Source organism: Patagioenas fasciata, chromosome 21 (genome assembly GCF_037038585.1).
Source record: "Patagioenas fasciata isolate bPatFas1 chromosome 21, bPatFas1.hap1, whole genome shotgun sequence".
In the NCBI taxonomy this organism is placed as follows: Eukaryota; Metazoa; Chordata; class Aves; order Columbiformes; family Columbidae; genus Patagioenas; species Patagioenas fasciata.
Window position 1 is genome coordinate 457,573 of NC_092540.1, and position 27,995 is coordinate 485,567.

Consider the following 27,995-nt stretch of genomic DNA (forward strand, 5'->3'; position numbering starts at 1 on the left):
CCCATCGCCGGGCCCATCGCCGCCCCCAGCGCCCCCTGGCGGCCGCACTCCACCGGGGGACCCCCCTCCCCAGGTTGGTTGGTAATCAGCCGCAGGCTTGGAGCCGCAGGTGGGAAGGCACAAGGCGCACCGCAGCTGGGGGTCACGCTGCAGTTTTGTATAAAGCACTCCCAGGTCACCCAAAAATAAGTTTTAAAGTGTTTTTTTTCATTAAAAAATGTTAGATATAAAACAATGTAACCAGTGAGGCTGCTTGGAAGAGAAAACATAAGTTCCAAGTAGATCGTGTGCTACTTGGCTTCCACGTACAACTTCATCAAAGCCCTGCGCTGATCAGCACTGATCCCTGCTGACTTGTGCCCAGCACCAATGACGGGAGTGCTGGGTGTAACTGGAAAACACGTCAACCATTGACCACGGACAGGCATCCCCAGGCAGGTGTAAACCAGCAGTAACGTTTTATTGTTGTTTTACCATTCAATGTGGGAGGGAAACTAAACAAACAAACAAAATCAGGTACAAAAGCACCAGCGCGGGTGCAGGCAGGTGAAACCGTCCGCGATCCAGATCTCCCCCACGCCGGTTTGATACACAATCCCAGGGACTCAGGTCTGCGGCGTTGGATTGTACAGAAGATCGCGACACGAACAAGAGGAGGCGGCTCCGCTTCCCCCTTTATCTGTCTGGACGGGTCATGCCCGGCCGCGTTGGCACCATCATGGGGCGGGACGGGGGTCTCATCATGGGGGGACCCGGCATCATGGGCATGTGGCCCCCCATGGGCGGGCGCATCCCGGGTGCTGCGGGGAGAGGGGACGTTAGAGCCCGCACGCGTTCCCCCAGTCGCTCCAGTCTCTGCCCCAACCAGACGCGCTCTGAGAAGCCCTCAAACCCCAGTCAACCAAAGCACAGCGACTCAGAGACTTTTCAGTTTGCCTTTACAGCTCTGAGAAAACTTTTCAAGGTACATTGTTTCTGAGACACATTATCTTAAAGACATTTTAAACAACAGAATTCGTTTAGCGCTGAAATGTACCCCTTGTGCAAAAGTGTAAGCACAGCCAACACAGAGCTGCTAACCAATTAAATATTGAACTGCTACAACCAGATGTAGAAAAGCTACGATTTCCCAGAGCAGTTGTAGGGAGGGACCAGTAACTCTCAACAAGTAGTAAAGGAGCTGAACGCGCAGCTCTAAGGCTGTTTTGGGTCCCACCTCACAGGGGACAAAGGACGAGCACTCACGTGTACATAGTACCTGCCAACTGAAACACCTCCCCAGCTGGGCCCGCGGGGCTGCCCGCCCGCGCTGCGCCCGCCACGACGTCCCCAGCGAGCGAGCTGTGACCTGAGCGTCCCCCGGCACCCCCGGCCCTGCCACAACGCTCCGCCCCTCAGCAGGACGGAAAACAGACCCCAAACCTCCCCCAGACCAGGCCACGCAGCACCCCACTTCCAGACACCCCCCTCCCACACTTACCGGGTCCGACCGGCATCATTCCCGGCGGGGGGGGGCCCATCATCGGCATCATGGGGGGGCCGCCCATGTGTGGGGCCGGCATCATGCCCGGCCGGGGGGGCCCAGCTGCACACAGACACATCGGTTACACACTGTGCGTCACACAGCCACGACGTGCAACGCAAAGCACTTGCTACAGTTCACAGGACCCTTCAAAAATCAAGGTGTCTCAGGCTGTTTTCAGTTCCAACTCCCACTCCGAGTGCCAAAAAAGTGCACCGGAATGTGCTGGCTCTTGTTTCCAGCTCTGCACACCCAGTGCATTTCCAGCTGCAGGACCTGCAGCCGTCTGAAGTGCAAAAGAATGTTACAAATCCTATTCTATCTCCAACAACACAAACCCCACCATGCTGGAAGTTCTAACCAAGCTACCCACACGGCAGCTCACACGCAGCCTAATAACGTACTCAACGCTGCTAAAATGAGACAAACTAAAGGTCAGGCCGGTTGCTGAAACTCTTAGAGAGCATCCTCTTACACTGTGACATTCTTAGCTCAATTGCAAGCTAAAAGCACTTTTCTTTACAAGCCCAGGAAACACGCGCCACAGCTCGAGGCGCTGCCCTCCCACCCCAAACCGCGCCGTGCGGGCTTACGGATGCTGGGCGGAGGGGGTATCATGGCTCCGGCGGGCGGTGGTGCCGAGAACGGCGTCGGTGGGATTTTCCCTTGCTGAAATGCAGCCGCTACATTGGGGGGGAAAAGAAAAACAAAAAAAGGAAAGAAAGAATCCCAGGAGAAAAAACCAGTTACTAAGCAGAGGAAGCTCCTTTGTCAATCGTCCTCATGCCACACGGTCAGAGCGTCCTTCACGTCATGCTGCGCGCCCGGGCGCTCTGACTCCGGAACAGATCCCTGGTTCGTGCTGCTTGTCATGGCGGATGCACCTGATACTCCCGAAGACAATTATTACAGTAATTACTCCAGCCGAGACTAGAGAGCTCCTTGATGAATGTCACCTAACAGGAGGGCGAATGGTAAAGATATCGCGTGATTCGCAGCTGCAGCTTTCACCTGGGATCGTTAGGTAGAGACATGCCAGCTCGAAATGGAAATAAGGCAATGACCTGGGCAGGTGAGGAAAAGCATGAAAAAGTCTCATGGGAAAGGGAAAAGGAGAAATTCAAAAGACTGCGATGCACTAAAGGAAAGTCAAAAGATGGGAAGGCTGGAAGTATCATGAGAAAAGCAGGCACAAGGACAGGGGAAGCCCAGACGGGACACTGGAGAAGGCTCTGCATGGAGAGGGACTCGGTCACGGAACAGGCTCTCAGGGCAGCGGCCGCGGCTCCGCGCCCGTCAGAGCCCAAGGAGCGTCCGGATGATGCTGAGTCACACAGTTTAGTTTTAGGCGGCCCTGCAAGGAGCAGGGAGTTCGACTTGATGACCCTTGTGGGTCCCTTCCAGCTCCAGATATTCTGCATGAAGTTTTCAGCCACAATTCACAGAGCAACAGCGCAAAAGGGAAGTGAGGAAAACACATCAGGGAAGTATGGGAGAAAAGCAGTGGGAGGAAAGACAAAGGAAGTAACGGGGGAGCGATCCAGGGTCATGGAAGGATTAGCCTTACTTGTTTTATCAATCAGGCTCTGGGCTTGTTCCTCCATCCATTTCTGGTAGTAGTCTTTCACATTCTCTTTGTGTTTTCGGCCACTGCAGTGGGTTTTTCTCACAGAGGGCTAAGAAAGAGCAGGTAAACCCAAAGCTTAGACTCTAGCACATAAACCCTAAGTTTACTGGGAACTGTTGTACAATTTTAAACCTGTGCAATTTGGCAGCACAAAATAGGCTGGTTTCTCTGAGCAGTGGGAGCAGGGGTGATGTGAAAAGGCTTCACACAACTCCTGAGCGCAGAGACGCGGTTTACGCAGGAGGGGCTGCCCTGGCAGCAGCTGCCCCCGTGAACCCTGCACAGCACCAGGGCAGCTGCCCTGCAACGAGGACGCTCACACTCCTCCTCCTGTCCTTGCTTCTTTTTTGCAAAGGAGATTAAAGAAGCCAAACAAGCAGGACGTTGCAACATTTCAAGGAACGTGCCCTTAGCCTCTGTACGTTTGTTTCTATGCACTTGCTACAGACGGGGACCCGATGTAGCCCGCGTACTCACCGAGTCGTGGGTGAGGTACGTGTCACAGTAATCGCAGTAAAACCTGAGGGGGAAAACTCTTGTTACTGCGAAAGCACCGTGCGCGGTGCGGGCTGGAGCGCGGCCGGGCCCGGGGAAGCGGCCCCGCGCCGAACGGGCGCCCGGGGCTCGGCCGGGTCACGAGCGGGACACGAGCGGGACACGAGCGGGACACCCGCGCCCTCCCCGCGCCCCGACCGGACCGGCCCGGCCCCACCCCCGCCCGGGCCGCCGGCCCCGCCCGCCCCGGCTCCCCGCGCTCACTTGGGCATGGTGCTCCCCGCCGCCCGCGCCGCCAGGAAGTGACGCACTCGCGTACGACACCTTCCGGCGCTTGACCCGCGGCGGCTCCCGTAGCGCGGGCGGGCCGGGCGCTCCCGAGGGCCGCGTCCCCGGTCACACTTTATCCCCAACACACCGGGCTCGGCGATCGCGGCCCCCGCTGCCGCTGAGGCGCGGCCCGGGTCTTGTTTCCCTCTGGAGCGCGGCCGCAGGCCCTTGGGAAGGAAGATCCGTTAACGTAGCGCAGCAGTTTGCGTCGAGACCCAGTGGGAGTTTATTTACATTGAAATATTAACGTACAGCGGGCGACCTGCGAGTCCCCCGGGCGAGAACGGGCACTTCCCGCTGCCTCCCAGGGAAGTACTCGGTGCTACCGGTCACGGAGCCGCCGGGCCCGGCCCCGAGAGGCTGAGAGGGGAACCGGGAGCAGGCGCCCCGGGGTGACGGTGACGGCCGGGCTGGGCCCAGCGGGCCTTGCGCTGCCGGGCTGGGTGGCGCCACGTGACGCCACAGCGGGCGCGCGCCCAATGCGCGCACGTAAGCACGTGCGCGCGCCACCTCCATATATGGCAGCGCCTGACCGCGCTATGCAAATTTCCTCCCGTGGCGCCCCGCCCACGCACGCACAGCGCTCATTTGCATACGCGGCCGCTCTCCGCCCTCCTCACCTCGCGCCGCGCGGGGGGTGACGCCACCGCGCCCGGCGCCAGCGCGGTGGCGTCATAGGCCGCGTGCCCCTCGCGCGAGGCGGAGCGGCGCCTGCGCAGTGGCGGCAGCGCCCGGCGGTGCCCGCGCCCCCCGCCGTGCCCGCGCTCCCCCCGCCCCCATGCGGCGCTGAGGCGGCGGCAGCGGCGGCCCGGGCGGCGCCGCCATGGAGGGCATGGACGTGGACCTGGACGCGGAGCTGATGCAGAAGTTCAGCTGCCTGGGCACCACCGACAAGGACGTGCTGATCGGCGAGTTCCAGCGGCTCCTCGGCTTCCAGCTCAGCCCCGCCGGCTGCGCCTTCTTCCTCGACATGACCAACTGGTGCGGGGACGGGGGACGCCGGCCCGGAGGGGCGCGGGCCGGGGGGCGACGGCGGGAGCGGCCCAGGCCCCGGCGCGGTGCGGGAGGGCGGGGGGGGGCGCCCGCCCGGGGGGATCTCGGCGCTGCCGCCCGCGGAGGCCGCAGGCCCGTCCCGCCGCCGCCGGGCCCCCGGGGGGTTGGTGTTCGTTGCGGGGCCCCGTTCCCTTCCCCGGGCCGGGCGGGTGAGTGCGGGCCGGGCCCAGCGCGGGCAGCGGAGCGGGCCCCGGGCGGCGGGTGCGCCAGGCCGGGAACTGGCCGGTCAAAGGGCTGCGGAGCTGGTAACGAGTGACGGGCGGCGGGAGGACGGGCCTGTGTCCGGCGGGCCTGTGTCCGGCGGGCCCGGCCGCGCTGGGAGGCGCTTCTGCGGAGCGAAGGGCGAGCTGGTCCGGGGGGGCGGTTGTGCCCCGGCCCCTGGAACCGGAGAGCCGTAGGGGAGCGGCGGTGTGCGAGTGCCGGAGCTGCCGCGGTTTCCGTGTGAAAGTTACCCAGGTGTTCGGTAAAAACTTCGTGTCTGCTCACAAAACGGGGGCTGAGGTACCTGGCTTTCGGCGCGTGTTCTGGTTTTACGGGGCGTCTCTGCTGCTGCCTTGGGAAAAACAGGGGCAGGTTTTCAGGGAAGCTGCAGCTCGAGGAAAACGTGGGAAATATGCAGCATAATGGTGAAAAAGCGCGTTAGTGGTGCAGCCAGCGCCGTGACTGCCGGGGGACGTTGGGAAACGGCTGCTGCCCGAGCTGCGGGGCCGGACGCGGTGTCACCGCCGCCCCTCGGACCCCCGGCGGGACCCCCCGCTGGGTTCGCGTGTCCCCGCCGCGCTGGGGGCGGGGAGCGAGCGGTGTTGGTTCAGGTGTCGTGAACAGGCGTTCCTTAGCCAGGCTGCAGTTACCGTTAGTGCTGTAATATCAAAGCCAGAAACCTCGGGTCTGCAACTTGAAATCCAAGAGGAAGTCTCGATATCAACAGTTGGGAAAAAACTTGTGCGGAGTTGTTGAACTAATAAACAGCAACAAGACAACTTCGTCACCTTTTTCCTTTCAACTTTCCCTCCTTCTGCAGCTCCATATTAAATCATATTGGCAAATCTGCATCTGCAGAGGGAGTAAGGGAATAGCAAATAACACCACGTGCTTTGTAAGCTGATACAATGCAGAGAAGGTCTCCGAGGCACCCGGGAGCTTGCTTGGGAGCAGAGGTGGCTCGCAGCAGAAGCGCGGTGACGATATGGATAAAACTCCCAGTGCTGCAGTGTAATGTTGGTTATTTTCTGTAAAGCTCCTCGGGAGAGCAGGAAGCCTGGAGCTGAACCTGAGAGTTACTTGTGCAGATACTATGTATAACCATGGCGTTCCTGGTTGGTGGTGAAGAGGCTCGCTTTTTTTCAGGAGTATTTGATTTCTTTTTGAAGTAACAGTATCTCAAATATAGTCTTGTAACCAGTGGCTTTTAAGTATTTTTTTTAATTACAGTTGAAGAAAATCTTAGGTGATTAAAATAGCTTTATTTTCACAACTTCAGTGGCTATTTTGGCTCTGAAAACATGGCTTTTAAAACTTTGTGGAAGGATTGGTTGCTAAGCCTTGGGGGGGGGGGGGGTGCCCCGTTCTCCAGCTCCTCGGGGCGGCCTTTGGGTTATCGGCCTGGATGCACCAACCCTGCTCTGGTCACTCCAAAAGCTGCTGTTGAGACACATTTTCCTTTTCTAGAAACACCTGTCTCGTGTCAGGCGCGGGGACCCTGTGTAGTCCTCACTGCCCCAGCTGTTGCTGGGTTTTGGGCTTTGTGGCCTAGGATTAGGGTCAGAATCTTCTATCACCGTCCTGCAAATGATTTGCCTTGATGAGACCGTCAAGTGGCTTTTCGCCTGTTAAAAGCAGGCGCTTTCCTGCAGTGGAGATCACTCAGCTCTCCCGTTGGCCGCAGGGTGAGGTGCCCTTCCCTGCCCTCTGTGGGAAACTGGGTTCTTCTTGGCCATGTCCACAGTTTTCGGTACAACTTTTTTCGAAGCTGCTCATTGGTGATTGTTGTGTGTCCTCCAGACCTGAACTCAGTTCTGTTTGTGCCTTTCACGTGTTGTGGAGTAAATACTCTGAGTTGTGAGGCCTTTGGAAAGAATGCTTCCAATAGTATCGTTAGTGATTGTATTTAACATATTTAAAGTGAATTTGCGGTTCTGCTGAAATAGAGGAATTATTTCAAAGTAGCATGGTCAGCCAGTTTGGGGGAAGAAGAGCGTTTGGCTGCAGCGATGTAGGTACCTGAGGAGCCTTGAGAAGCCTGTCCGCTTCTCCAGGGCACCTGATTTGCTCCATGCACCTTCCACGTTCTGGCAGACTTGCGACAGGACTAAGAAACTGCCAGCTGTTTTATTAACGATATTGCAAAAATGCTTCAGGTAGGACATATGCATCCTACTTTTCTGAGACTGTTCCTTGATCTTCAAGAAATACAGGTTAAACGCTTTGGTGAGTTGTCTTTTTCCCTGTTATTTATTAAACACTTTCCTAAAGTTCTGCCTCTTTTTAATTAGTGCTGAGTTTTGTTTGTGGGCTGGTCTAACTTCTTAGCTCTCTGCTACCTAAATCCGAGTTTGCCCTTCCCGAGGGTCCCGGCTGTGCGTTCTGTGCTAGCGGTGCCCATTGTCCGTCCTCGCTGTATTGATTCCCCTCAGCAGAGGGGAGCTGCTGGAGCGAGGCCTTGAGCCTCTGGCCTAAAACCAAAAGCGAACTTTTCCAAAAGATGTTTTGGCACCAAATATTTTGTCCTCGGGAGGCAAACACGGGCGGAGCGGCTGGGAGAGCGCTGTGCTGCTCCCCCGCGCCCCCAGATGTTGTGCGGCCGCTGCCGGGGCTCCCGGGAGCCGTTGTTGTGGGGAAGGTAAATCCAGGTGTCTGCAGCTCCTCGCTGTTACGTGATAGTGTGGCCGGGAACGTGTCTGAACTTGTCTAGACTCTGTCTGCCCGCATGAGAAACTCCTGAAAGCCCTCGCTGTGAATGTTCTTGCAGTCGGGACTGTTTAGGTGGGATGAGTGATGCTGAACAAGTCTGCATGGAACACCTGCTCGCGTTGCTGCCCCGGGTGGCTGTGGGGCTGCGGGCAGGGGTCCTCGTTGCTGCCCCAGGCTGTGGGGCTGTGGGCAGGGGTCCTCGTTGCTGCCCCAGGCTGTGGGGCTGTGGGCAGGGGTCCTCGTTGCTGCCCCCGGGCTGTGGGGCTGCGGGCAGGGGTCCTCGTTGCTGCCCCCGGGCTGTGGGGCTGCGGGCAGGGGTCCTTGTTGCTGCCCCCAGGCTGTGGGGCTGCGGGCAGGGGTCCTCGTTGCTGCCCCCCGGGCTGTGGGGCTGTGAGCAGGGGTCCTCGTTGCTGCCCCCGGGCTGTGAGCAGGGGTCCTCGTTGCTGCCCCCGGGCTGTGGGGCTGCAGGCAGGGGTCCTCGTTGCTGCCCCCGGGCTGTGAGCAGGGGTCCTCGTTGCTGCCCCCGGGCTGTGGGGCTGCAGGCAGGGGTCCTCGTTGCTGCCCCAGGCTGTGGGGCTGTGGGCAGGGGTCCTCGTTGCTGCCCCAGGCTGTGGGGCTGTGGGCAGGGGTCCTCGTTGCTGCCCCCGGGCTGTGGGGCTGCGGGCAGGGGTCCTCGTTGCTGCCCCAGGCTGTGGGGCTGTGGGCAGGGGTCCTCGTTGCTGCCCCCGGGCTGTGGGGCTGCGGGCAGGGGTCCTTGTTGCTGCCCCCAGGCTGTGGGGCTGCGGGCAGGGGTCCTCGTTGCTGCCCCCCGGGCTGTGGGGCTGTGAGCAGGGGTCCTCGTTGCTGCCCCCGGGCTGTGAGCAGGGGTCCTCGTTGCTGCCCCCGGGCTGTGGGGCTGTGAGCAGGGGTCCTCGTTGCTGCCCCCGGGCTGTGAGCAGGGGTCCTCGTTGCTGCCCCCGGGCTGTGAGCAGGGGTCCTCGTTGCTGCCCCCGGGCTGTGAGCAGGGGTCCTCGTTGCTGCCCCAGGCTGTGGGGCTGCGGGCAGGGCTCCTTGTGCCCAGCCCGGCTGTTGGGGCGATGGCGAGCGCAAGGAAAGTGCCCAGAGCGGGGTGCGGGGTTTGGGGCGCTCAGTGAAGGCCCGTTTCACAAAAGTCGTCAGGTCTCTCTGAAGCTGGTGTGGAAGTTGTGTTGTGACAGGGAGGAGGAATTCCTTTTGTTTTGATTGGAGAGGCCGCAGTGTGGGGCTCGGACCTGCTTTAGTTCTGTGAGAAACTGAATTCGTTTGACTTGAAGTAGCTACTGATGCTGTATTTAAAATGCATATTTCAACACGGTTGTGAAGAGATTCCTAATTTGGGAGACTTAATGTATGTATATTTCAGTAATTGGCATGTAATATTTCTTTAGATTCTTTTTTAAGCTTTTGTTTAGAAAGCTGAATTTTTATTAGTCTAGTAGGTGTGAGATTTAATTGAAATGTGTCAGGTAATGATGGTTTCCACTGTGCGTGGGGAAAGTTTCATTGGTGCAAAGCTTAGACTTTTTTGACCTGGCTTTCTGGTGAAAAAGGTCTTTTCAAGGCTGCTTTTGTGAAGCAGTCGGGTCTCGGAGGCCGTTGGTTTCTCGTGTGCCTGGAGCTGTGTCCGTGCGGGGGAGCCTGGACATGGGGTCGTTCGCACCCTAGGGCTGCGGGGGTTTTGACCTTTTTCATGTGTTGTGGCTGACTTAAAGCTGGTGGATGTCACCCTAGCACGCCTGAGCTATTGTGGAACGTGGCTGTCCCCTGGTGCTATAACCGAAACAAAATATAGAATTAAACTGAAAAGTTTTCTTGGACAGCTTTTATTTAGTGCTTTAAAAAAGCAGTCCTCACACCTCCAGAATAACTAAAATGTTTTACCTGATCATTTTGGATGAAACCTGTATTTTATATAGTATATTTGACTATAGAAAACACTATAATTGTGCTGTGCCCCAAGTTACAAAACACTTAAAAATTGAGTGCACGTGAACAGGAAAAGTAAGCAGACAGCTGTAGCAGGAAGAATTGGGTACGATGTCATTTTGGTCTGGCCGGACTGCGTTAGGTGCCTGGACCCGCTGTGGGGCGGTTTCTGGGTGACCCCTTCCCTCGAGCGCGGGCAGTTCTGGGTTGGGGACGCGGGTCACGCCGAGGGGCCAGCGGTTCCAGACTGCTCTGCCCCGCCGGCCCAGGTGACGTCCCCAGGAAGAGCCGTGCCCCGTGTCAGTGCCGCAGTGAGCAGCTCCTGGGATGTGTCACTGGTGAGAGCTCCCACCAGCTGCTTCGGGAGGCTCAGCTGCTGGGGCTGTGGGGACATGGAGCTGCTCGGTCGGGTTGGTTGTGTCCCAAGGCCCTTGCTGTTGGGCCATCGCGATGTGACTGCTCTGGGTGTGTGACACAGCCCCGCTGCAGGATGGTGATGGCGGTGTGACAGTGACGGTGGTGTGACGCAGCCCTGCTGCAGGATGGTGATGGCGGTGTGACAGTGACGGTGGTGTGACGCAGCCCTGCTGCAGGACGGTGATGGCGGTGTGACGCAGCCCCGCTGCAGGATGGTGATGGCGGTGTGACAGTGACGGTGGTGTGACACAGCCCTGCTGCAGGATGGTGATGGCGGTGTGACAGTGACGGTGGTGTGACGCAGCCCTGCTGCAGGACGGTGATGGTGGTGTGACGCAGCCCCGCTGCAGGACGGTGATGGTGTGTGGCCATGACGGGGGTGCGTGATGCAGCCCCGCTGCAGGCCGGTGCCGTTCCTCGGGGAGCCTGCAGCACTGCGCCTGCTCTGCTGCCTCGGGGTCCCCTTGTGCTGCCCCGGAGAGCACGGAATCACTTCTGAGCACCACAGGTCTCCTCTTCTGGAACGTCCCGCTTGTGTTTGGAACTGGCTGTTTTCAGCTAAGACAATGAAATGTTTTTCTGTGGCTTCATGTGAGAAAATACATAAGCTTTGAATTAGCCAACACTTTGCTCCTGCTCCCCTCCTTCAGCTGTGCAAGTTCAGCTTAAAACTTCCAGCCTCCCTCAGTGGTTCTGTTGGATCATCCAGCGTCTTCTAAGGTAGTTTCCCAAGCTATGGTTTAGTGTGAAAGAGGCCAAGAGTGAAGGTAACTGATACACAAATTTTGCTTTCTGAAATGTCTGTTGAAAGCTGTTCAATGCTTAAAATTCCACCCCTTGCAAACATCTTGAGGCTTTCCACTGAATTGGCATGTGTCATCTCTGTTGAACCGTTTGAATGGAAAACTCCAGGTGGAAGAGCTCCCCTGCGCTGTGATGAGTGTGCTCCCCTGTCCCTTCAGCCTCCTGGGGCACCTCCCGCTGCTGGGGGTCCTGGCCAGCGGGGTTGTCCGTCCCGTTCCCCACAGCTGGAGCAAAGGCGATGCTGGAGACTGAGACAACACGAGGGCGTTGGGACTGCCTTATTTGGATGTCCTCCACAGACATTTTTAGTCTCTCCCACCTGTATCGCGTTGAGATGTTCCATTATTTAGGAGTGAGAAATTATCCATCTACTGCACTCTTTCTCTTTTGCATTTCTTTCTGGTTTTAGCAGTGGACACCTGATGGGGTACGATGGTGCCCGGTTACATACCGCATTTGGAGAACGAGAGGAAGGTCTCTAAAGGTTGAGAATTCAGTTACGGAAAGGGTACGAGGTGTTCTGCGTAACATATTGTGTTCTTGAGGGTTTATTGTGCTTTTATATCACTGCTCAGGTGCCTTGCGCGTTTCCAGGAGAGTAACAGCCGAGTTGCTTTTCTCATGACAAAACATGGTGCCGTATGTGAGTGTGAGGACATGCCGTGAACGTACCCTATGGCTTGGACTCTTGCCTGGCTCTGCTCTCTGTGGAGGGACAGAACTCGGCGTTCGCTTTATTACAGTTGCTCTGCACGGTGAAGTGGCTGGGTCCGTTTGTCCAGGTGCTCTCCACCTGACCGGGTGAATGTGCCTGAGAGAATCAGGCGTTTTATTGGTAACAGAAGGATCACACATTGTGCATGTTGTGCATAGGGCCGCAGCGAGTAAAGCCTCAGCGCTTTGGTTTCCCTTCTCCTAAAAAAGAATCTGATTCAATTAATTTTTTAAAAGAGTCCAATTACCCATATATTGCTTTTTGTTTGCACAACAGTTAGGTTGTATGAGGAGGCTTCTAGTTGGTGAATTGATTTGGGAGAGTTTCTTTTATTTTTGAATACTGCATGGTGACCTAGTTAATTGGGAGTAATTAGTGTCTAAATATATTTGTTTAGCATAACAAAAGGCCGTCTGGAAAAAAGACAGGGAAGGGGAAGGATGGCTCAAGATAAACCAGCTCTTTGCAAGCACTGAGGAGTTGTTGGGGACATCTCCAGAGCTGTTAGCGAGAAGGTTTTAACTTCATTGCTGCAGGCTGGAAACAAAGCCTTGGTCTGCAAGGAGCACTTTCTCTGATCAGAAAAGCGCTGAACACCGAGAGTCGGGGAGGGCATGGGAGACCCGCAGGGGGAGCGGAGCGGATTGACTGGAGCTGGAACCTCCTCGCCTCTCCCTGCCCCGAATCCCGCTCGCAGCTCTCGCGTTGGCGCTGTCTGTGGTGAGGGGGCTCACCCGGCCGGGGTGGCCGATCGCAGGCTGTTCCAGGAGCTGGAGCCGAATCCCGTCAGACCTGCTCTGTGAGCGCGGCAGAGCTGCTGCAGCCCAGGCTGCTCTGGAGCAGGAGGTGAGGCGCCTGAGGCCGAGACGGCGCTGCTGGATGTGACCCCGCTGGCCTGGGCAGGCTCAGGGGCCTGTGCGAGTTGTTTGGAGAGCACGGGTGGTGTGGTGCGGTCACACCTGGGAGCAGAGTGAGGCAGGTGTGGATGTGTAAGCAAAGCTTTAGAGAACCCCTTCCTCAGAGCTCTCTGTTCTGCCCCTAAAGTATCTGCAGTTGACATGAAATTACAGCTGGGGCACAACAGTGAAGATGAAAAGAGAAATCTGTTTAAAAAGGACCAGTTTCATGGCCTGGAGCGTGTTTGCCCTTGAAGCCGTGTCTCCCGTGGGCGCTCGCGGTTCCCTGTCCGCTCCAGCCCTGTGCCGCGGTGGTGGGCGCGGGGCCCGGAGCTGCGGTCACCGCGCTGCGGGTGGCACCGCTCAGTCCGGGACCCTGGGGGCTCGGGGGCGCCTGCTGGGGTTGCTGGTTTCTAAGCCGAGAACCGCACCAAGCGCGAGCCCTGCGGTATCTGCGGCGGCACAGGGTGCCTATCTCTGTGTCAAAGAGCCTGAACTTCACTCAGATTTGCTTTGTCATCCTGACTTTGGCTCTTGCCACTTTCGATTTCTCTTTAGTTTCTGGAAGCTTCTGTTTAATTCTCTAGGGGGCAGGACAAGATGTAAGCAAACACACAGAGGGCTCACCCCAAATAAAACATTAACACACTGAACATGGTGGGAGCGGGAAGGTTGGTTTGCGAGTACCTGATCACAAACGGTGCAAGGTTGCTCTGCAGCATGTGTTCTCCAGTTAGTTTTTAACCAGCTGCGGCAGCCCAGAGCCATTTCCCCGTGGCAAAGGCAGCGCTGAAACGCGACCCGGGGAGCTGGCAGGGCCCGTGTGCACGAACAGCCGCGGCACGAACAGCCGCGGCACGAACAGCCGCGGCACGAACAGCCGCCGCTCTGCGGGTGCGTGGCCAGCGCGGCTCGGCGCCCCGCAGCAGGGACCTGCCCCTCGCGCTCCTCGTTGTCCGCTCACATCCATAAAACTGCATTACCACTGATGCCAGTATCGTAACTCACAAGATGTGCTCTGTTTGTGCAGCAGCGGATTAGGAAGAGAAAGAGCCCTATCGCTGTCATGTGCGGCTCGTTTGCCCTGGGTTGCTGTAATACAGGGAGAAATCCTGGTGCACACTGAACTCGGCTCGCTGGCCGAGCGAGCAGGAGTCCCTTGGCACGGCCCTGCCTCGGTTATGTAAATCTGGTGCCGCGTACAGGCAACAGGCGGCTGGTGACGTAAAACCAGCACTTGTCTGTGTTTATTGGCTGCTGTGACACGCGCCCTTCTGCGGCGTGTGACCGAGCCGCTGCGTTAAATATAGCCCTGGCACCCGGCAGAAAACGCCTCGAGATGAGTAATGGCTTCTGCCCGGGGGCTCGCTGTTCTGGCCGTGGAAACCTCGCGCGGGGCTCTTTGCTTTCCCCACTGTGGCAGGTCCTGCTGCCAGCCGCGCTGCGCCGGGTCTGCCGCGCTGCGCCGGGTCTGCCCACGCTGGGTCTGCCCACGCTGGGTCTGCCCACGCTGGGTCTGCCGCGCTGTGCAGAACACTGGCTGGGGTGCTCAGAATGTCTGGTTTTATTCTGTTCCGTGGACGCTGCAGGAGTTGAGCAGGAGGCCGTGTCGTTGCTCGCTGTTCCGAGGCGCTCTCCAGCTGGCAAGCCGTCCCCAAAGCCCGTGTTTGCTGTCCCTCAGGGTCACGCTGCGAATGTTTCTCTTGCTTTCACCTTGGCTTCCTGGCGCTGCCTCAGACGCGTGCTGCGCCGTGCAGCCCTGCGCGTGTCGCTCTGCTCGGTGCAGCCTCCGTGTGCCTCTGCTGTAGGTGGTGCTCCCCGCTTCCTGAGGGTTGGGGTTTTTCATCCTACTCACAAAAGCAGCCCAGGTTTTTGTACTAATGAATGAAAACCAGTTACCAAGCCCGTTGTTTCTGGTGAGGTTGTACTCGCCTCCACTCACAGCACCTACTCACAACATGAAATCAGGGCCGCAGCCTCAGACACGTGTACACAGAGGAATTACAGGACTTGCCAGACACTTACCTAATAACTTAATAGCGTATCGCGGAACGGCAGCGGGGACTCATCCTCTTCCTGTTCGACTGCTCCTCTTTGCAAATTAATTATCATAGAGTTTTTGTTACACCACGGCTCAGGAATCAATAGCATCTGTGGCTTTCTGAACATCCTCAATGCATCACAGACTTCCAGTGTCATTGGTCTTTGTTCAGCAGAACTGTTGACTCAGATGGGTTATAAGTTCCTTTGAGCTGTGACTGCCAGAGATGAGCAGGCGCTTTAATGATTAATAAATAGCCTTAAGCACCCGTGGCTCACACATGACATGTTTCTGAAGCAGCAAGGCCCGCGTTGTTATCCGCGGCTACTGACGCCCTTTGGCCCTGGAGTTATCACGAGAGCGTCCTTTGTGGTTTGTTCCTCCTGTGCTCCTTTGGACCTTTTGTGCCCAAATAAAAGAGAGGTTCATTCCTTCTGAACACGGCTGGAGTGAAGAAACCTCCTGGATGTTTACACTGCATTCCTCAGTGTCTCTTGGACTTTTTGGCAAAGTTCCTGAGGAGCTAATGGGGCAGAACTCCCCAAGACTCGTGGGTTCCAAGATTTCCACTGGAAATCAAGTGGAGTAGAAGAGTTCTCTAGAGCAGTGTCCCTGGCAAGCGCAGTGCTGTATTTTGAGCTCTGTTATCTTGGAGAATCCGTGTGTGATAGGGAGAAAAGCTTTAGGAAAACATGAGCAGCAGAGCTAATTTGGGCTGGGGAGTACTTGTGTAACTGTTCAGGGTGACATACAGAAACCTGCGACAAGGACCTGAACCGCTTGTACTTTAGGTTGTAATCCACTGCTTTGCTTTCTAGGAATCTACAAGCCGCCATCGGAGCCTACTATGATTTTGAGAGTCCAAATATCAACGTCCCCTCCATGTCCTTCGTTGAAGATGTCACCATAGGTGAAGGGGAGTCCATCCCTCCCGATACCCAGTTTACGAAAACCTGGAGGATACAGAACACAGGTGAGGCTGCGGGGCTGCGGTGGGACACGTGTGGGGCAGCAGAGCTGCTGCGGGGCTGCAGTGGGACACGTGTGGGGCAGCAGAGCTGCTGTGGGGCTGCGGTGGGACACGTGTGGGGCAGCAGAGCTGCTGCGGGGCTGCAGTGGGACATGTGTGGGGCAGCAGAGCTGCTGTGGGGCTGCAGTGGGACACGTGTGGGGCAGCAGAGCTGCTGTGGGGCTGCGGTGGGACACGTGTGGGGCAGCAGAGCTGCTGCGGGGCTGCAGTGGGACACGTGTGGGGCAGCAGAGCTGCTGCGGGGCTGCAGTGGGACACGTGTGGGGCAGCAGAGCTGCTGTGGGGCTGCAGTGGGACACGTGTGGGGCAGCAGAGCTGCTGCGGGGCTGCAGTGGGACACGTGTGGGGCAGCAGAGCTGCTGCGGGGCTGCAGTGGGACACGTGTGGGGCAGCAGAGCTGCTGCGGGGCTGCAGTGGGACACGTGTGGGGCAGCAGAGCTGCTGCGGGGCTGCAGTGGGACACGTGTGGGGCAGCAGAGCTGCTGCGGGGCTGCAGTGGGGCACGTGTGGGGCAGCAGAGCTGCTGCGGGGCTGCAGTGGGACACGTGTGGGGCAGCAGAGCTGCTGCGGGGCTGCAGTGGGGCACGTGTGGGGCAGCAGAGCTGCTGCGGGGCTGCAGTGGGACACGTGTGGGGCAGCAGAGCTGCTGCGGGGCTGCAGTGGGGCACGTGTGGGGCAGCAGAGCTGCTGCGGGGCTGCAGTGGGACACGTGTGGGGCAGCAGAGCTGCTGCGGGGCTGCAGTGGGACACGTGTGGGGCAGCAGAGCTGCTGCGGGGCTGCAGTGGGACACGTGTGGGGCAGCAGAGCTGCTGCGGGGCTGCAGTGGGACACGTGTGGGGCAGCAGAGCTGCTGTGGGGCTGCAGTGGGACACGTGTGGGGCAGCAGAGCTGCTGTGGGGCTGCAGTGGGACACGTGTGGGGCAGCAGAGCTGCTGTGGGGTGGCTCGATCAGCCCCCCGCTCTTGTTCCTCGTGCCACCACACAAGCTCTAGGGAACCTCTGTAGACAGGTGATAGAAATCCGAGTGCAAGGTTTGGGGGTTTTGCTGTTCTGTTTTATGGAAGTTTGGTTTGTTTTTAATGGAAATAGAGGAAAATGAGATCCATGGGTGCAAGGGGAACAGACCTTGTGTTCCCGTGTTGTGGTGACAGGATGTTGCCTGAATGGCTGAGCTGTGTGTCTGAATTTAATTGACCTGCTTGCACTTTTGTGAAGAAGAATGATGGCACAACGAGGCACGATATCATGAATCATCATGAGTAAAGTTCAGCTCTGTTTGTATTTCAACTTGTAAATAACCGCTGTGCAGATTTGTGCTGAATATCAAAGTGTAACAGAGACTAAAACTAAAGATCCAGCAGTGTTCACCAGCACGTGAGCGTGAGGAGAAGGTGCGTGTGTTTAAGAACAACCATTCATAGAGACTTTATTCTAGAGAAAGGGCTTAAATCTTTCAGTTTACGTTTTCTGCCTCCGTTTGTTTGACTTTGTACCTTGTGTAAACTCCACTAATGTGAAAAACTGGCAGTTTTTTTCTGCCTGTCTCAAGTACAGGTCTTCCAAATGTACTGAATTGGACAGGTCTTGTTTCCCCACTGTTAGGACCTTAATCTGTGTTATCACTACAGTCTTGTCCTGCTCCTCTCAGGCTCCTCCTTCTCTTGTTCCTCATGCAAATCCAGCCTTAATTTAACATCCTAGTTCAAAAAGCGTTTCATTGTTCTTGGAACGTTTGACCTTCTGAAACCCATGGGCCTCTAAAATGAGGAAAGGGAGTTAATCTTGACTTACAAGTTCCTGGCAAGGCCATCATTTGTTTTGGCTTCTGTGTGGGGTGAAGCCCGACTTCTCAAACGGGTCTGTGCCCGAGGGCGGTGCTGGCGGCCTGGTCTGCGGGACCCGTGGAGAGGCGTTCGGTTAACGCGACTTCACGAGCTGTTCCGACTGCAGTTTAAGGAGGACCGTAGCGTTTTAAAACCACTTTATGGTTTAATTAAGGTATAATATCAAAGATCTATAGTGTTTCCAGATAATATCTGCTCGTTAGGTAGACAACTGAAGCAAAGCCAAGGTTTTGAACAGCTCTACTGGAGCCTTTGATTAAACGACTTCAGTTCTAGAACACGAAATACCTGAGGCGTGTGTCACCAAGCGTTCGCTGTCTGACGAGACCGACAGGCTCAGAGGTTGTCGGCTTTGGGCGTGCGAGCAGTGAGCCAGGTTCAGTCAGGTTTTCAGATGTTATTTAAAACTGATACCCTGCTCTGATATCTTCCAGGACAGTGCTTGGCTTGGCTGCCAAAAGGCCAGTTTGGATAGTGGAACCGTGGCTGAGGGAGCAGCAGGATCTAACAGACTCATTTCCTCTTCCCACTCTGCCCCAGCTGCTGCCGGCTCTGCGGGACAGATAGCAGAGACGGGAGACGAGCGCACTGAACAGCGACGTAACCATCGCTTCATTTTATGGGGCGTTCTGGGCACCTTGCAGGCCTAGAGCCATTAGAACTGATAAAAATCACATAAATTATTGAAAGTGCACCGTGTTGCTGAGCTGCCAGCCTTTTCAGCTGGGGCTTGGTGGTCAGCTCTCGCACGCCGGTCTGAGGTCAACCCGGCCTCCGCTCCCTCTCAGCGCCGTGTCCATCTGCAGCAACGGAGCCACCGCTCCGAGGGTCCCACGGCGCTTCTTCGCATCCTGGTTCCTGCCAGACTGCGAGTTCACGAGCAGGGACTCGAGTAGAAAAGCAGTCCCTGCCGTGTCTTCCCTGAGTATCCGCAGGGATTAGCTTAGCGGGCAGGCTGTTGAGCAGGACGCTGGGGGAACCCACGGTCCGATCGGCACCCGCCGTTCTCATCTCAGACTAGATACCAAGGGGGCCAGGCTTTCCTCAGCTTTTCAATCCACCTTACCCAAGCAGGAGGTGTTCTTAAAGCCGTTGTCATGCCACGCCGTTGGGGAAGAAGCAGAAGAGAATTCTGCTGAACTGATTTTTCCAAGTCTCTCTCTGTCAGCCCAGGGCTCGTTGTCCTGGGCGAGGGCTGCGCCCGCGCGCGCTCCCCGCTCTGTGTCTGCAGGTCGCCAGCTCGCGCTGCCCGGCCCGCTGTCTGCAGTCTGAGCACTCAAATAAACGGGATGTTCACCGTCCTTTCTACCTCTGCACGAGGCTGGGAGAAGGGTGGGTGCAAGAGGGCAAAAAATCCACTTAGAGAATAGTACTAGCTCCTCAACTATAGTTCACACTATTGGTTTCTCCTCAGACTGAACAAGCTTAAAAAAAAAAAATTGCTGAACTAAAATGTTCCCAGCACTCGGTGTTAGTGACGTGTGTCCCGATGTGGTAAGGATCGGGAGCTGCGTGTGGGGAGGCAGAAAAAATGATGGGGGAGCGAACCCCTCGGTGTGAGCTGATCTCGTCCCTGGCGTGGGTAACGTGTGTGCGTGTTGGTCATGCTGATCTGTTTTCCAGCCATTACACTACCTTAGAGAACTTTTCTATGTAAAGACGACCTAGAGATTATTCAAAATATAAAAGTACAAGTTGTCCTGCTAGTCTGAAAATGGACCAGTTAAGCCTTGTCTCAAAACTGTATTCTTGAGCATGTCACTGAGTTCTGTGTGTCGTGGTATTCCTTCGGCGGTTCAACAATTGCACGACTGTTTCAACAACTGTGTTCCATGCAGCCTGACACAGACCCAGAGCCGCTCCTGGTGCACGGTCAGAACTGTCTCTGTTTGCCCGCAGGGACAGAGGCATGGCCCCCCGGCGTTTGCCTGAAGTACGTTGGGGGAGACCAGTTTGGGCACGTGAACATGGTGATGGTGCGGTCCCTGGAGCCCCAGGAGATGGCCGACGTCAGCGTGCAGATGTGCAGCCCCAGCACAGCTGGAATGTATCAGGGACAGTGGCGCATGTGCACGGCCACGGGACTGTACTACGGAGGTGAGTGAGCCCTGCGCCCCATAACCGGCTGTGCGGGCAGAGCCCTGCGCGCTCAGAGAGCGACAGAGCACAGAGCAGAGGAGACATCAGGGAGCTGCTTTGTTGTCTCGGTCAGCGCAGAACAGTTTTCTAAACACTGGTCGAGATTACACGAAGCTCTGAAAAACAAAGGCGCTTGCACAGTTCTCCCAGAGCCTCTTTCCCAGGGGCTCTTGTCAGGATTCTCTCCTGGTTTTCCAGCGCTGAACATCATGAACTACATATGGGCTTAAAACTCCATTTAAGGGGTGAAAACCTCATCAGGGCAGTTAAATTCCAGGTTTTAATAGTGTAACTTGGTGTATCTACTGTGAACCATTTCCCTGTTTAAAAACCACTTTTTGATATTCTGCCTGGTGGCTTAGCCTGAGCCACCACCGTCTTCAGTCATTTGGAGTCTTTCAGTCGTTTTTAGCCAGCTGTAGTTTGTCCCAACAGCACCTTTGTGTGTGTTGTGGTGGTCGGGGCGTCCTGGGTGACGCGGTGTGAGGGGTGTTGGCGGTCACAGTCGCACTCAGCGCTGTGCTCAGCAGCACGGGGTTTGGCGGAGCTGTCAGCAAAGCTGCCGCTGCAGCGGGCAGGAGGGGACGCAGCGGCAGGAGGGGATGCAGCGGCAGGAGGGGACGCAGCAGCAGGAGGGGACGCAGCAGCAGGAGGGGACGCAGCAGCAGGAGGGGACGCAGCAGCAGGAGGGGACGCAGCGTGTCCCTGGAGGACGGGCAGGAGTCCCTGCGCGGCGGGAAAGGCCCGTCCAGTGCGTGTTCCTGCCACGGGGCTTTACAAAGCCGAGCTTTTCCCAGCTGCCGAGCAACAGGCTGGGATCTCGCTGAACTTCCCGAAGTGTCACATCTTGGAAAAGACGTACAGATTAAAATGCCTTTGGCTCCCGAGCTGCGAGCCCAAGCTGCCCTCCCCGAGATCATTAATTAATTAATGCCCTTGTGCAATTACCGGCTGGCGCCGAACGCGGCCAGCAGGGGGGGCTGCGGTGCTGCCGCGTGGGGGGAACTGGGGCGGGGTGGGGGGGACGGGACTGGGCTGAACTGGGGGGTGTGTGTGCGGGGGGACTGGGCTGAACTGGGGCTGAGCTGGGGGGTGTGTGCGGGGGGACTGGGCTGAACTGGGCGGGGGGGTGCGGGGGAGCTGGGATGAACTGAGGCTGAGCTGGGGGGTGTGTGCAGGGGGACTGGACTGAACTAGGAGGGGTGTGTGGGGGAACTGGGCTGAACTGGGGGGTGTGTGCGGGGGGAATGGGATGAACTGGGGGGTGTGTGCGGGGGGAATGGGATGAACTGGGGGGTGCATGCAGGGACCTCCCCATGCTGGGCGGTGGGAGGCTGGGCTCCTGCCGTGCTGATTTGGGTGGGCAAGCGCCAGGCGAGGAGCGCGGTGCTGTTAAACTGGGGAGAGCTGCGGCCGGTGAGCGGTGCTGGGGGTGATGGGGCTAAAACCAGCAGCACCCGCTGACCCCCCAGCAGCGCCCCGTGCTGGAACACTGTCTGCAGACAGCCTGGGGACGGCCGTGGGCCGTGGGCGCTGCTATTAGACCTGCTGGGGTGAGAGAAGGGATTGCTGCTGGTCTAATTCTCCCTCTGTGCAGCACAACAAAACTGGAGCACATTTAATAGAGGGGGCAGGGTGAAGGCAGTAAAACTGAATTTGAATGCATACCAAGAAATGTATTTAGTTAAACAGGCCATAATGTTTGCATTAAGTGTAAATGAAATGGTAAGTAAAATGGCAATCTTACCTGTGTACAAGAGGCAAACGCCCGTTGGGTGAGAGCTTTAAATGTGTTTCTCATTCTGCCGGTATCAATGCTCTGATTTTCTCCTTCTGCCCTCTCGTCCGCACCTCCATCGAGTGTCTCCTTCTCCGCAGATGTCATCTGGGTGATCCTCAGCGTGGAGGTGGGAGGACTCCTGGGCGTCACGCAGCAGCTGTCGTCCTTCGAAACAGAGTTCAACACGCAACCGCATCGCAAGGTAGAAGGAAACTTTAACCCCTTCGCCTCTCCACAGAAGAACAGGCAACCAGACGAAAACAACCTAAAAGACCCTGGGGGTTCCGAGCTAGGCACAATCAGCAAAAACACATGGGGGCCTGCTCCTGACCAAATCGAACAAGATCAGAACGGACTGTCACAAAACTCTGTAAATCTGTCCCCCAGCAGTCACTCGAACAACTTGTCGGTAGTGACGTACAGTAAGGTAGGTGCCCTGGGGGAGCAGGAGAACGGGTAGTGCTGAGCCTGGGCTGCGTGGCGTAGTTCTTCGGTACAAACTGCAAAGCCCTTCCCTTCTGCTTCTGCCAGACCTGCTGAGGAAGGTTCCAATTTGACTGTCTGACTCTGCCAGCTCCTCATGTTGTATTGAAATATTTTGCTTCTGATAGACTCTACCAGATCCACCTTTTTGGTTTCGCTTCAAGTCCTTCTTAAAATCTATATAATCTTGTCTGGGTGCTGTGACTCTTAGCGGCTGGAGCCCGCTCCAGTTGCATGTGCAAATAAGTCAAAATATCTCTCTAGATGTGTCCTGAGTTTTACGTGGTCCTGACAAGAGTAACGATAACCACTCCCCAAAACCTCCAGTTAACCAGAGAGCTGCTTTGTAGCTGGTGTGGGGCCACCACAGAGCTCACGCTGTGACCCCAGAAGCCGCCGGTCAGGAACAGTCGATCACAGAACTGTTCCTGCCTGTGACCTTGTCTTGTTATAACCGCAGGTCACTTCTAAAGGATCCGTACATTCAGCCTCTCAAGAGCTTGCTTGGTGGATGCTATATGAGCCAGAGTGATATTTTGACCATTTTTATTTGCTTGTGTGTGAAAAATGAATTGCAGGATTATTTACGATTCAGAATCCACCTGTTAATGCAGCCAGTGTGTGTAGGTGTGTACTGTCATATGTCAAACTAGTTTGATTTTTAAAACCCTTTAACAATGCTTCACTGTACTTTAAGCAGGCTGAATGGTTGCTGAATGACTTAATAAAGCCCTGATGTTAGTTCACCTAGAGCACTTCAGTTCCTACCTGGCTGAACTGCCTGTCCTCGCCAGCTGATCATCTTTAGTGACCGCTTTGCACCAGGCTGCGCGTTTATTACTGTTTTAACTGGTGGCATGCGCGGGATTAACTGTTCGAAACTGCAAATCACCCTTTTATGATGTTAAGCCGAGTCTGCACTCCATCCTAAAGAAAAGAAACAAGTGGTTTTCGTTTAGTAAGTTCTCGTGTACACTGATGAATCTCGTGGGTAAGTGACAACGCCAAAAGCAGAGATCTGGGGCTTTTCTTGGTGAGGTGGATCCCACCGGGGGAGCTGCCCTGGCAGCACACTGTGCTGCTCCTGGGCAAAGCTCGAGAGACGTCAGCCTGTCGAGAGCGGGGTAGCAAGTGCTACAAAGCCGTATGTGCTTAGTAATCTGATGCTCTGAAGGTGAGCTAAATTCTCATTTTAATTAACACACGATTAACATAATTGGGTAGCTTTACATTAGGTGCTGCAGAAAGGAGCATCTGAAGATGCAGAGGGTTTCCCTGAGGCTGAGGTTAACAGGGTTGGTCCCTGCATACAAGACTCGTGCTGAACTGCCTGTGTAAGCTGAGGACTCGGTACTGATGAACTGTGCTGGTTCTGCATGTTGGGGGTGATGGAGACGCCTTGGCCGGTGTCCCCAGTGGGGCTCTGCCTGTGACACAGGGTGCGGGGCCAGCGGAGCAGCTCGTGTTTAAGCCTCTCTGGGGTTTGAGTTTGCCAGTGTCTGCAAACAAACTCTAATGGGCAGGTAACTGAAGGATAAAGCAGATTCTGGCAAATGAGTGTACAGGTAATCTGCAACAAATCCTGGTTTTCTTCTGCAGAACAAGTTCAGTAGCGTAACCCCGCGGCGGTGGATCTTGCTTGAGACATTGCTTTCCTTCTGCGCGCTTTGAGGATGTTTTGCACCTATTCTCATTATTTTAACGTTCCTCTCTGCTGTTCCCCGTGTGGCAGTGACTGTGTCTCAGGACCACTGTGTATCTCAGTCTCTAGATTTCTCTGTGGCGTGCACTGTTGTGCTGGAATCTGCAGGTGTTCCCTTTGAGCAGCGTTACAAACCGGGAGCGCAGTATTCCCGGGGCAGAAGCGTGGTTGTTTTCCCGTCGCTTGCCTGCATTTCTGTCTGCAAACAGCAGTTTCCAAGTTCCCCAACTCCCTTCCCACACAGCTGATGAGATGTCCTGTTTAATTGGCTGCTAATCCTCCTCTCCTGCTTGTGTTCGGAGAGCTGCTGATAGATGCTTCATTTTACCATGGTCTTGTGTTTTGCCACCTCATTCGAGCCCTGTTGCTAGATCTGTCATTTAGGCAACTCGTTTTGGGAGGCAAGGGAAGGAAGATGGGTTCTGTAGCAAGACAGGTTGATTTTCACTTGAGGGAAATGTGTGTTATCCTGAGGGAGTGAAAGTGGCGGCTGTGGGAGTGCAGGTTTCCAAACCTTGGTTGTTTTTTAAGGACTCTCTACCAGCCGCAGCCTCTCACCTCGCTGTTGGCGGTAATCCGTACAACGGTGCCGCTGCAGCTGCGGGGCCTCGCAGGGTTTTAGCACCTCTCGGGGGTTCTTGCTGTGCTGCAGAAGATCCACGGGTCCCCCTGTGGCCGGTGGCCCCGTTGTCGCGGTGGCTGGGAGGTAAGTGGGTGCCGTCCGGCAGGGCTGGGCCGGCTCCGCGCACCGGCCCCTGCTCGGGGGCTGCGGACGAGGCCCCGCTGGGCTGCGTTTGCTGCGTTTGCTGTGTTTGGTCTCACAGCGCTGGGACGGGATGGTCGGTATTTGTAGGCAAACGCTGATCGACTTTTATTTCTTGCCTATTGACATTGATTATGTCTCCAACTTTCTTTCAGGGTTTCCACGGTCCTTATCCCTTCGGACAGTCTTAAAACACAAAACGGGTATCGCCAAGAGGAGAATTTAACAAAGAAGTGACTTTTGGGGAAGGGAGCGGATCCCGTGCAGCCGGACGCAGCGCGGAGCCGCTCCTCTGCCCCGGTCTGGATAAAGAAGAGAAAACAAAAGCCCAGTATCTTTAAGACTAGCTGTTCCAGAGCAAAACGCGAAACCTAAGTATGCATGTGTGAATGCTGGATTTCAGGAGTGTTGCTTAATGCTATGAGAACGACAATATACCGACACCGTGGGGTTTTTAGAAATCATTCTCACATAATTAGGTAGCTTAAAAAGTTTAAAAATGAAAATGAAAAAGCCATCTTTAAAAAAATATTTTGCCTACAGAGCGGTTGTAGTTTGAGCAAATGTTTAATTTCTGTTTGTTTCTTGTTCAGATTTTTTTTAATAAGGGACAGCGTGCATTTTTGTGGAACTGTCGTTTTGCTTGCTACCGAGCGGGAATTTGCTTGGCATCCTCCGGGGTTGTGCGGCCACTCGGTGTGCCAGGCTGTTCTCTGGGGCGGGCTGGGGCTGCACCCAGCTCTGCGTTTTTAACATCATCTGCTGCTTTTAGTTACCAACTTTTCGACCTCCTCTTGTTTCTTTTTCTTTGCTGTTGGTTGTCCCGCGTGTCGCTGGGAACCGCGCTGAAGACCAGGGTGTCAAAGTCGGGGAGAGACTCTGGGCCTTCCGGGATAGCACGGAGGGCCCGTTTCTCCCGCAGTGCACACAGATCCATACCCGTAGTTGCGAGAAGCAGGTTTATTAAAGTTCCAGAGCTGTCCTGTGTGGTTAGCGTTTTAAAATACCTTTTGTTAACTCTTGATGTACAGTAGCTGTGCCTAGAGCAACCGCACAAGCGCATCAGTCTTGTGCCAAGAGGAATCTCTGTAGCCGTAATTCACTTGGTAGTAGTTGCAAAGCTTTACAAAAGTCTTGTCCTTTTAATTTTGAATCTCCTATCTCTCTCTTACAGAATATAAGTTTGAATTCATTTCTCCTGTGATAAAGTATTAGCTTAGAGGCTGATTGTTTGCATTTCCGAATGCGGAGCAAGCGTTAGCATCAGCAGCTGGATCCCATCGCCTTGTATTCATTTGCCTTTATCGTCCCGGCTCGTGGCTTCGCTCGGGCTCTTCCCTTCAGGTGGGCTCTCCAGGGCTCCCCTAGAGGTTTGGGTTGCTCTGCTGTTCCTCCAGTGGCTTTTCCTCCAGTTACAGACTGAGAAGGTCCAGGGTGAGGAGAGGGAGAGTGGCCCCGGTGCTGCGGTGGCTTCCTGAGGTGCCGTGTCCCCCCGGGGCTGCTGCTGAGGGGACACGGTCCTCAGAAACGCGAGCAAGGCTGGAGCGGCCGTCTGCCAAAGAAACAGGAATATGCAAAGCTCTCGCCCCCTCCTTCCCGGCCTCTCAGCTGTTTGTCCCAGCAGGGTGGGGGGCTGCACAGCGCCTCCTCTACGCTGCCTGCCCTGGGCTGGCTCTGCTTTCTTGGTTGGTTTTGAATGGGGGATTAATTTTACTTGTAGCTACCAAGGACTCTCTTATCTTGGCGCACACAGATGGATCTTGTAGAAGACAGCAGGAGTTACTTGCGTCCAACGGAGAGAGAATTGGGCGATAGATTTTTGTTTGTATTTCAGAGGTTTAGTTGTTGAAGGTCCCTGTTATCTGAAGTCTCTCTTCAAAGATCTGTTTGCTGGGAAGGACAAGTAACATGTAAGAAATAACGTGCGTACTTGTCGTTCGGCGAGTGCCGGGTCTGTCTCGGCAGTTCCGGGGGCTGGGAGGGCGCTTGGATCCGAGCGGAGCCTGGGATGGCGGCGCTGCCCCTGGGGCGGCCGCGGCGTTCTCTCCTATCCCGGGAGGTCACTTGCCCTTGGATGAGCTCTGCTCTGCGTCGCTGGAGGGCACCGCGGGCAGGTGGGCTTTCTCCGCTCCCGCCTTTCCGCACAGGCGGCTCGTGTGACGAGCTCCAAGGACGCAGACGCACCTGTCACAGCCCCCGCGGCTCTGCCGCTGCCCGGCTGGAGCGCTGGAGACTGAGGAACAGGGCGACCGCTGGTCTTTGAGCTCCTTTCACCAGCTGCATTGTAGAAAGGGAGAAAGAATCGAGGTCTGAGAACGCGTGTTGTGGCTGGTGCGGCGGCCCTTGCCCTGTGTCAGCCAAGGCACCCGGGAGACCCTTGAGCTCAACGCCCCGCGCTGGCTTTCTCATCTCTGTGCAACGGCTGCGGCTTCGTGTGCCCCGCTCCTCTAGGACCCAGCTTTTCCTTCTCTTGAGAACAAACCTTGCATGCGCCCCCAGTCGCGTGTTCCCCAGAGCGAGGGCACCCCCGCTCTGCACAGCGTTCTCTGAGCGGTGTGCTCAGGCGTGTCCGGGTGAGGCGTGAGGGGAGCAGGGCCGGACCGCGCTGCTGCGGCACCCGCGGCCTCGCGCTGCGTTTGAGCTGGTGGTTCTACCTCTGGGTTTCTCATCAAGTAGAAACTGTTATGCTGAGGCCAAAGGTGGTTTCATCTCCTTGGTTCCTTGGAGCTTAGTGGTGCAGCCAGCCCTCAAATTGCTCTTGCTGTCAGGTTTCCAGCTCTGAAAGGGGGGGATTTGAGATGAGTTCAGCAAAGCTTTGTCCAGGTGGCGTTGGTTTCTGTAGGGCTGGTGCTTTGAACTCGCGGAGTTGTCACCGTGAGCTACGGGAGACAGCTGGGCTGGTTGTGCAGTGCAGAGCGCGGCTCTTGTGGGAGCCTGAGCGCTGGCTCAGGAAACCCAGCCCCGCCGAGCTGGGAACGCACAACTGGGGCCTGTGGGCGGCGGGGAGTCCTCGTCCTCGCTGGCTGGGGCTGGTGAACCGGGGGGAGCCTGCTGACCCCCCAGGGCAAAGACAACGCAGAACATCTCTGGTGGGCTCTGGAGCGGGTCCCGGGCCGCGCTGAGCGCTGTGGCTGTGGCACCACCCCGCTAATATCAGTACAGGTTGGGCAGCGGCAGCCCAGGCAAACACAGCATCCCCGGACCCAGCCCACGCCGCGGTCCCATCCGGAGCGCTGGGTCGGGGCTCTGCGGTAGGAAATGCACGCTGTCCCACCTCCGGCTTTCTGTTGTGTGTTTTAATTATTTTTGCGTGTGCGAGTGCGTGGGTGCTGCAGCCCGTCCGGCCTCTGCGGGAGTGCTTGTGCAGAGCAGGTGGTGTGTTGCCTGGTTGAGTCTGGGAGAAGTCCTATGATAGCACATTGGGGGTCAAAATAAAGGAAGCTGTTTCCTTAATGTATAAATGAATATTTGTATGATTAAATTAACACAGAAAAAAACA

At 56.2% G+C, this 27,995-nt stretch overlaps 2 protein-coding genes across 4 annotated transcripts; one reads left to right on the forward strand and one right to left on the reverse strand.

The window, feature by feature from the left end:
- Positions 1–435: 435 nt before the first annotated feature.
- Positions 436–4,597, reverse strand: SNRPC (small nuclear ribonucleoprotein polypeptide C). Of its 3 annotated transcripts, none has more exons than XM_065854826.1 (6): positions 3,909–4,017; positions 3,627–3,669; positions 3,090–3,198; positions 2,116–2,205; positions 1,481–1,585; positions 436–800 (listed from the first exon to the last, which is right to left on the reverse strand). In XM_065854826.1, the coding sequence occupies exons 1-6, from the start codon at positions 3,914–3,916 to the stop codon at positions 676–678; spliced, it is 480 nt and encodes a 159-aa protein (XP_065710898.1). In that variant the 5' UTR covers positions 3,917–4,017; the 3' UTR covers positions 436–675. The 3 variants fall into 3 exon arrangements, with proteins under 3 accessions (XP_065710898.1, XP_065710897.1, XP_071673995.1); XM_065854825.1 differs by having other exon boundaries at positions 2,116–2,208; XM_071817894.1 differs by lacking the exons at positions 436–800; positions 1,481–1,585; positions 2,116–2,205; positions 3,909–4,017 and adding exons at positions 4,063–4,141; positions 4,227–4,597 and having other exon boundaries at positions 3,181–3,198.
- Positions 4,598–4,728: 131 nt separating this feature from the next.
- On the forward strand, positions 4,729–27,995 carry ILRUN (inflammation and lipid regulator with UBA-like and NBR1-like domains). Its single transcript, XM_065854331.2, has 5 exons — positions 4,729–4,955; positions 15,573–15,727; positions 19,529–19,726; positions 21,647–21,975; positions 24,652–27,995. The coding sequence occupies exons 1-5, from the start codon at positions 4,798–4,800 to the stop codon at positions 24,685–24,687; spliced, it is 876 nt and encodes a 291-aa protein (XP_065710403.1). The 5' UTR covers positions 4,729–4,797; the 3' UTR covers positions 24,688–27,995.

Coding starts and splice junctions, on each gene's coding strand:
- ILRUN (XM_065854331.2), top strand. CDS start 4,798: ATGGAGGGCATGGACGTGGACCTGGACGCGGAGCTGATGCAGAAGTTC. Junction 19,727..21,646: donor CACGGGACTGTACTACGGAG/GTGAGTGAGCCC, acceptor CCTTCTCCGCAG/ATGTCATCTGGGTGATCCTC. Junction 21,976..24,651: donor CGGTAGTGACGTACAGTAAG/GTAGGTGCCCTG, acceptor ACTTTCTTTCAG/GGTTTCCACGGTCCTTATCC.
- SNRPC (XM_065854825.1), bottom strand. Junction 3,199..3,626: donor CGTACCTCACCCACGACTCG/GTGAGTACGCGG, acceptor GCTCTTTCTTAG/CCCTCTGTGAGAAAAACCCA. Junction 801..1,480: donor AATGATGCCGGTCGGACCCG/GTAAGTGTGGGA, acceptor CTCTCCCCGCAG/CACCCGGGATGCGCCCGCCC.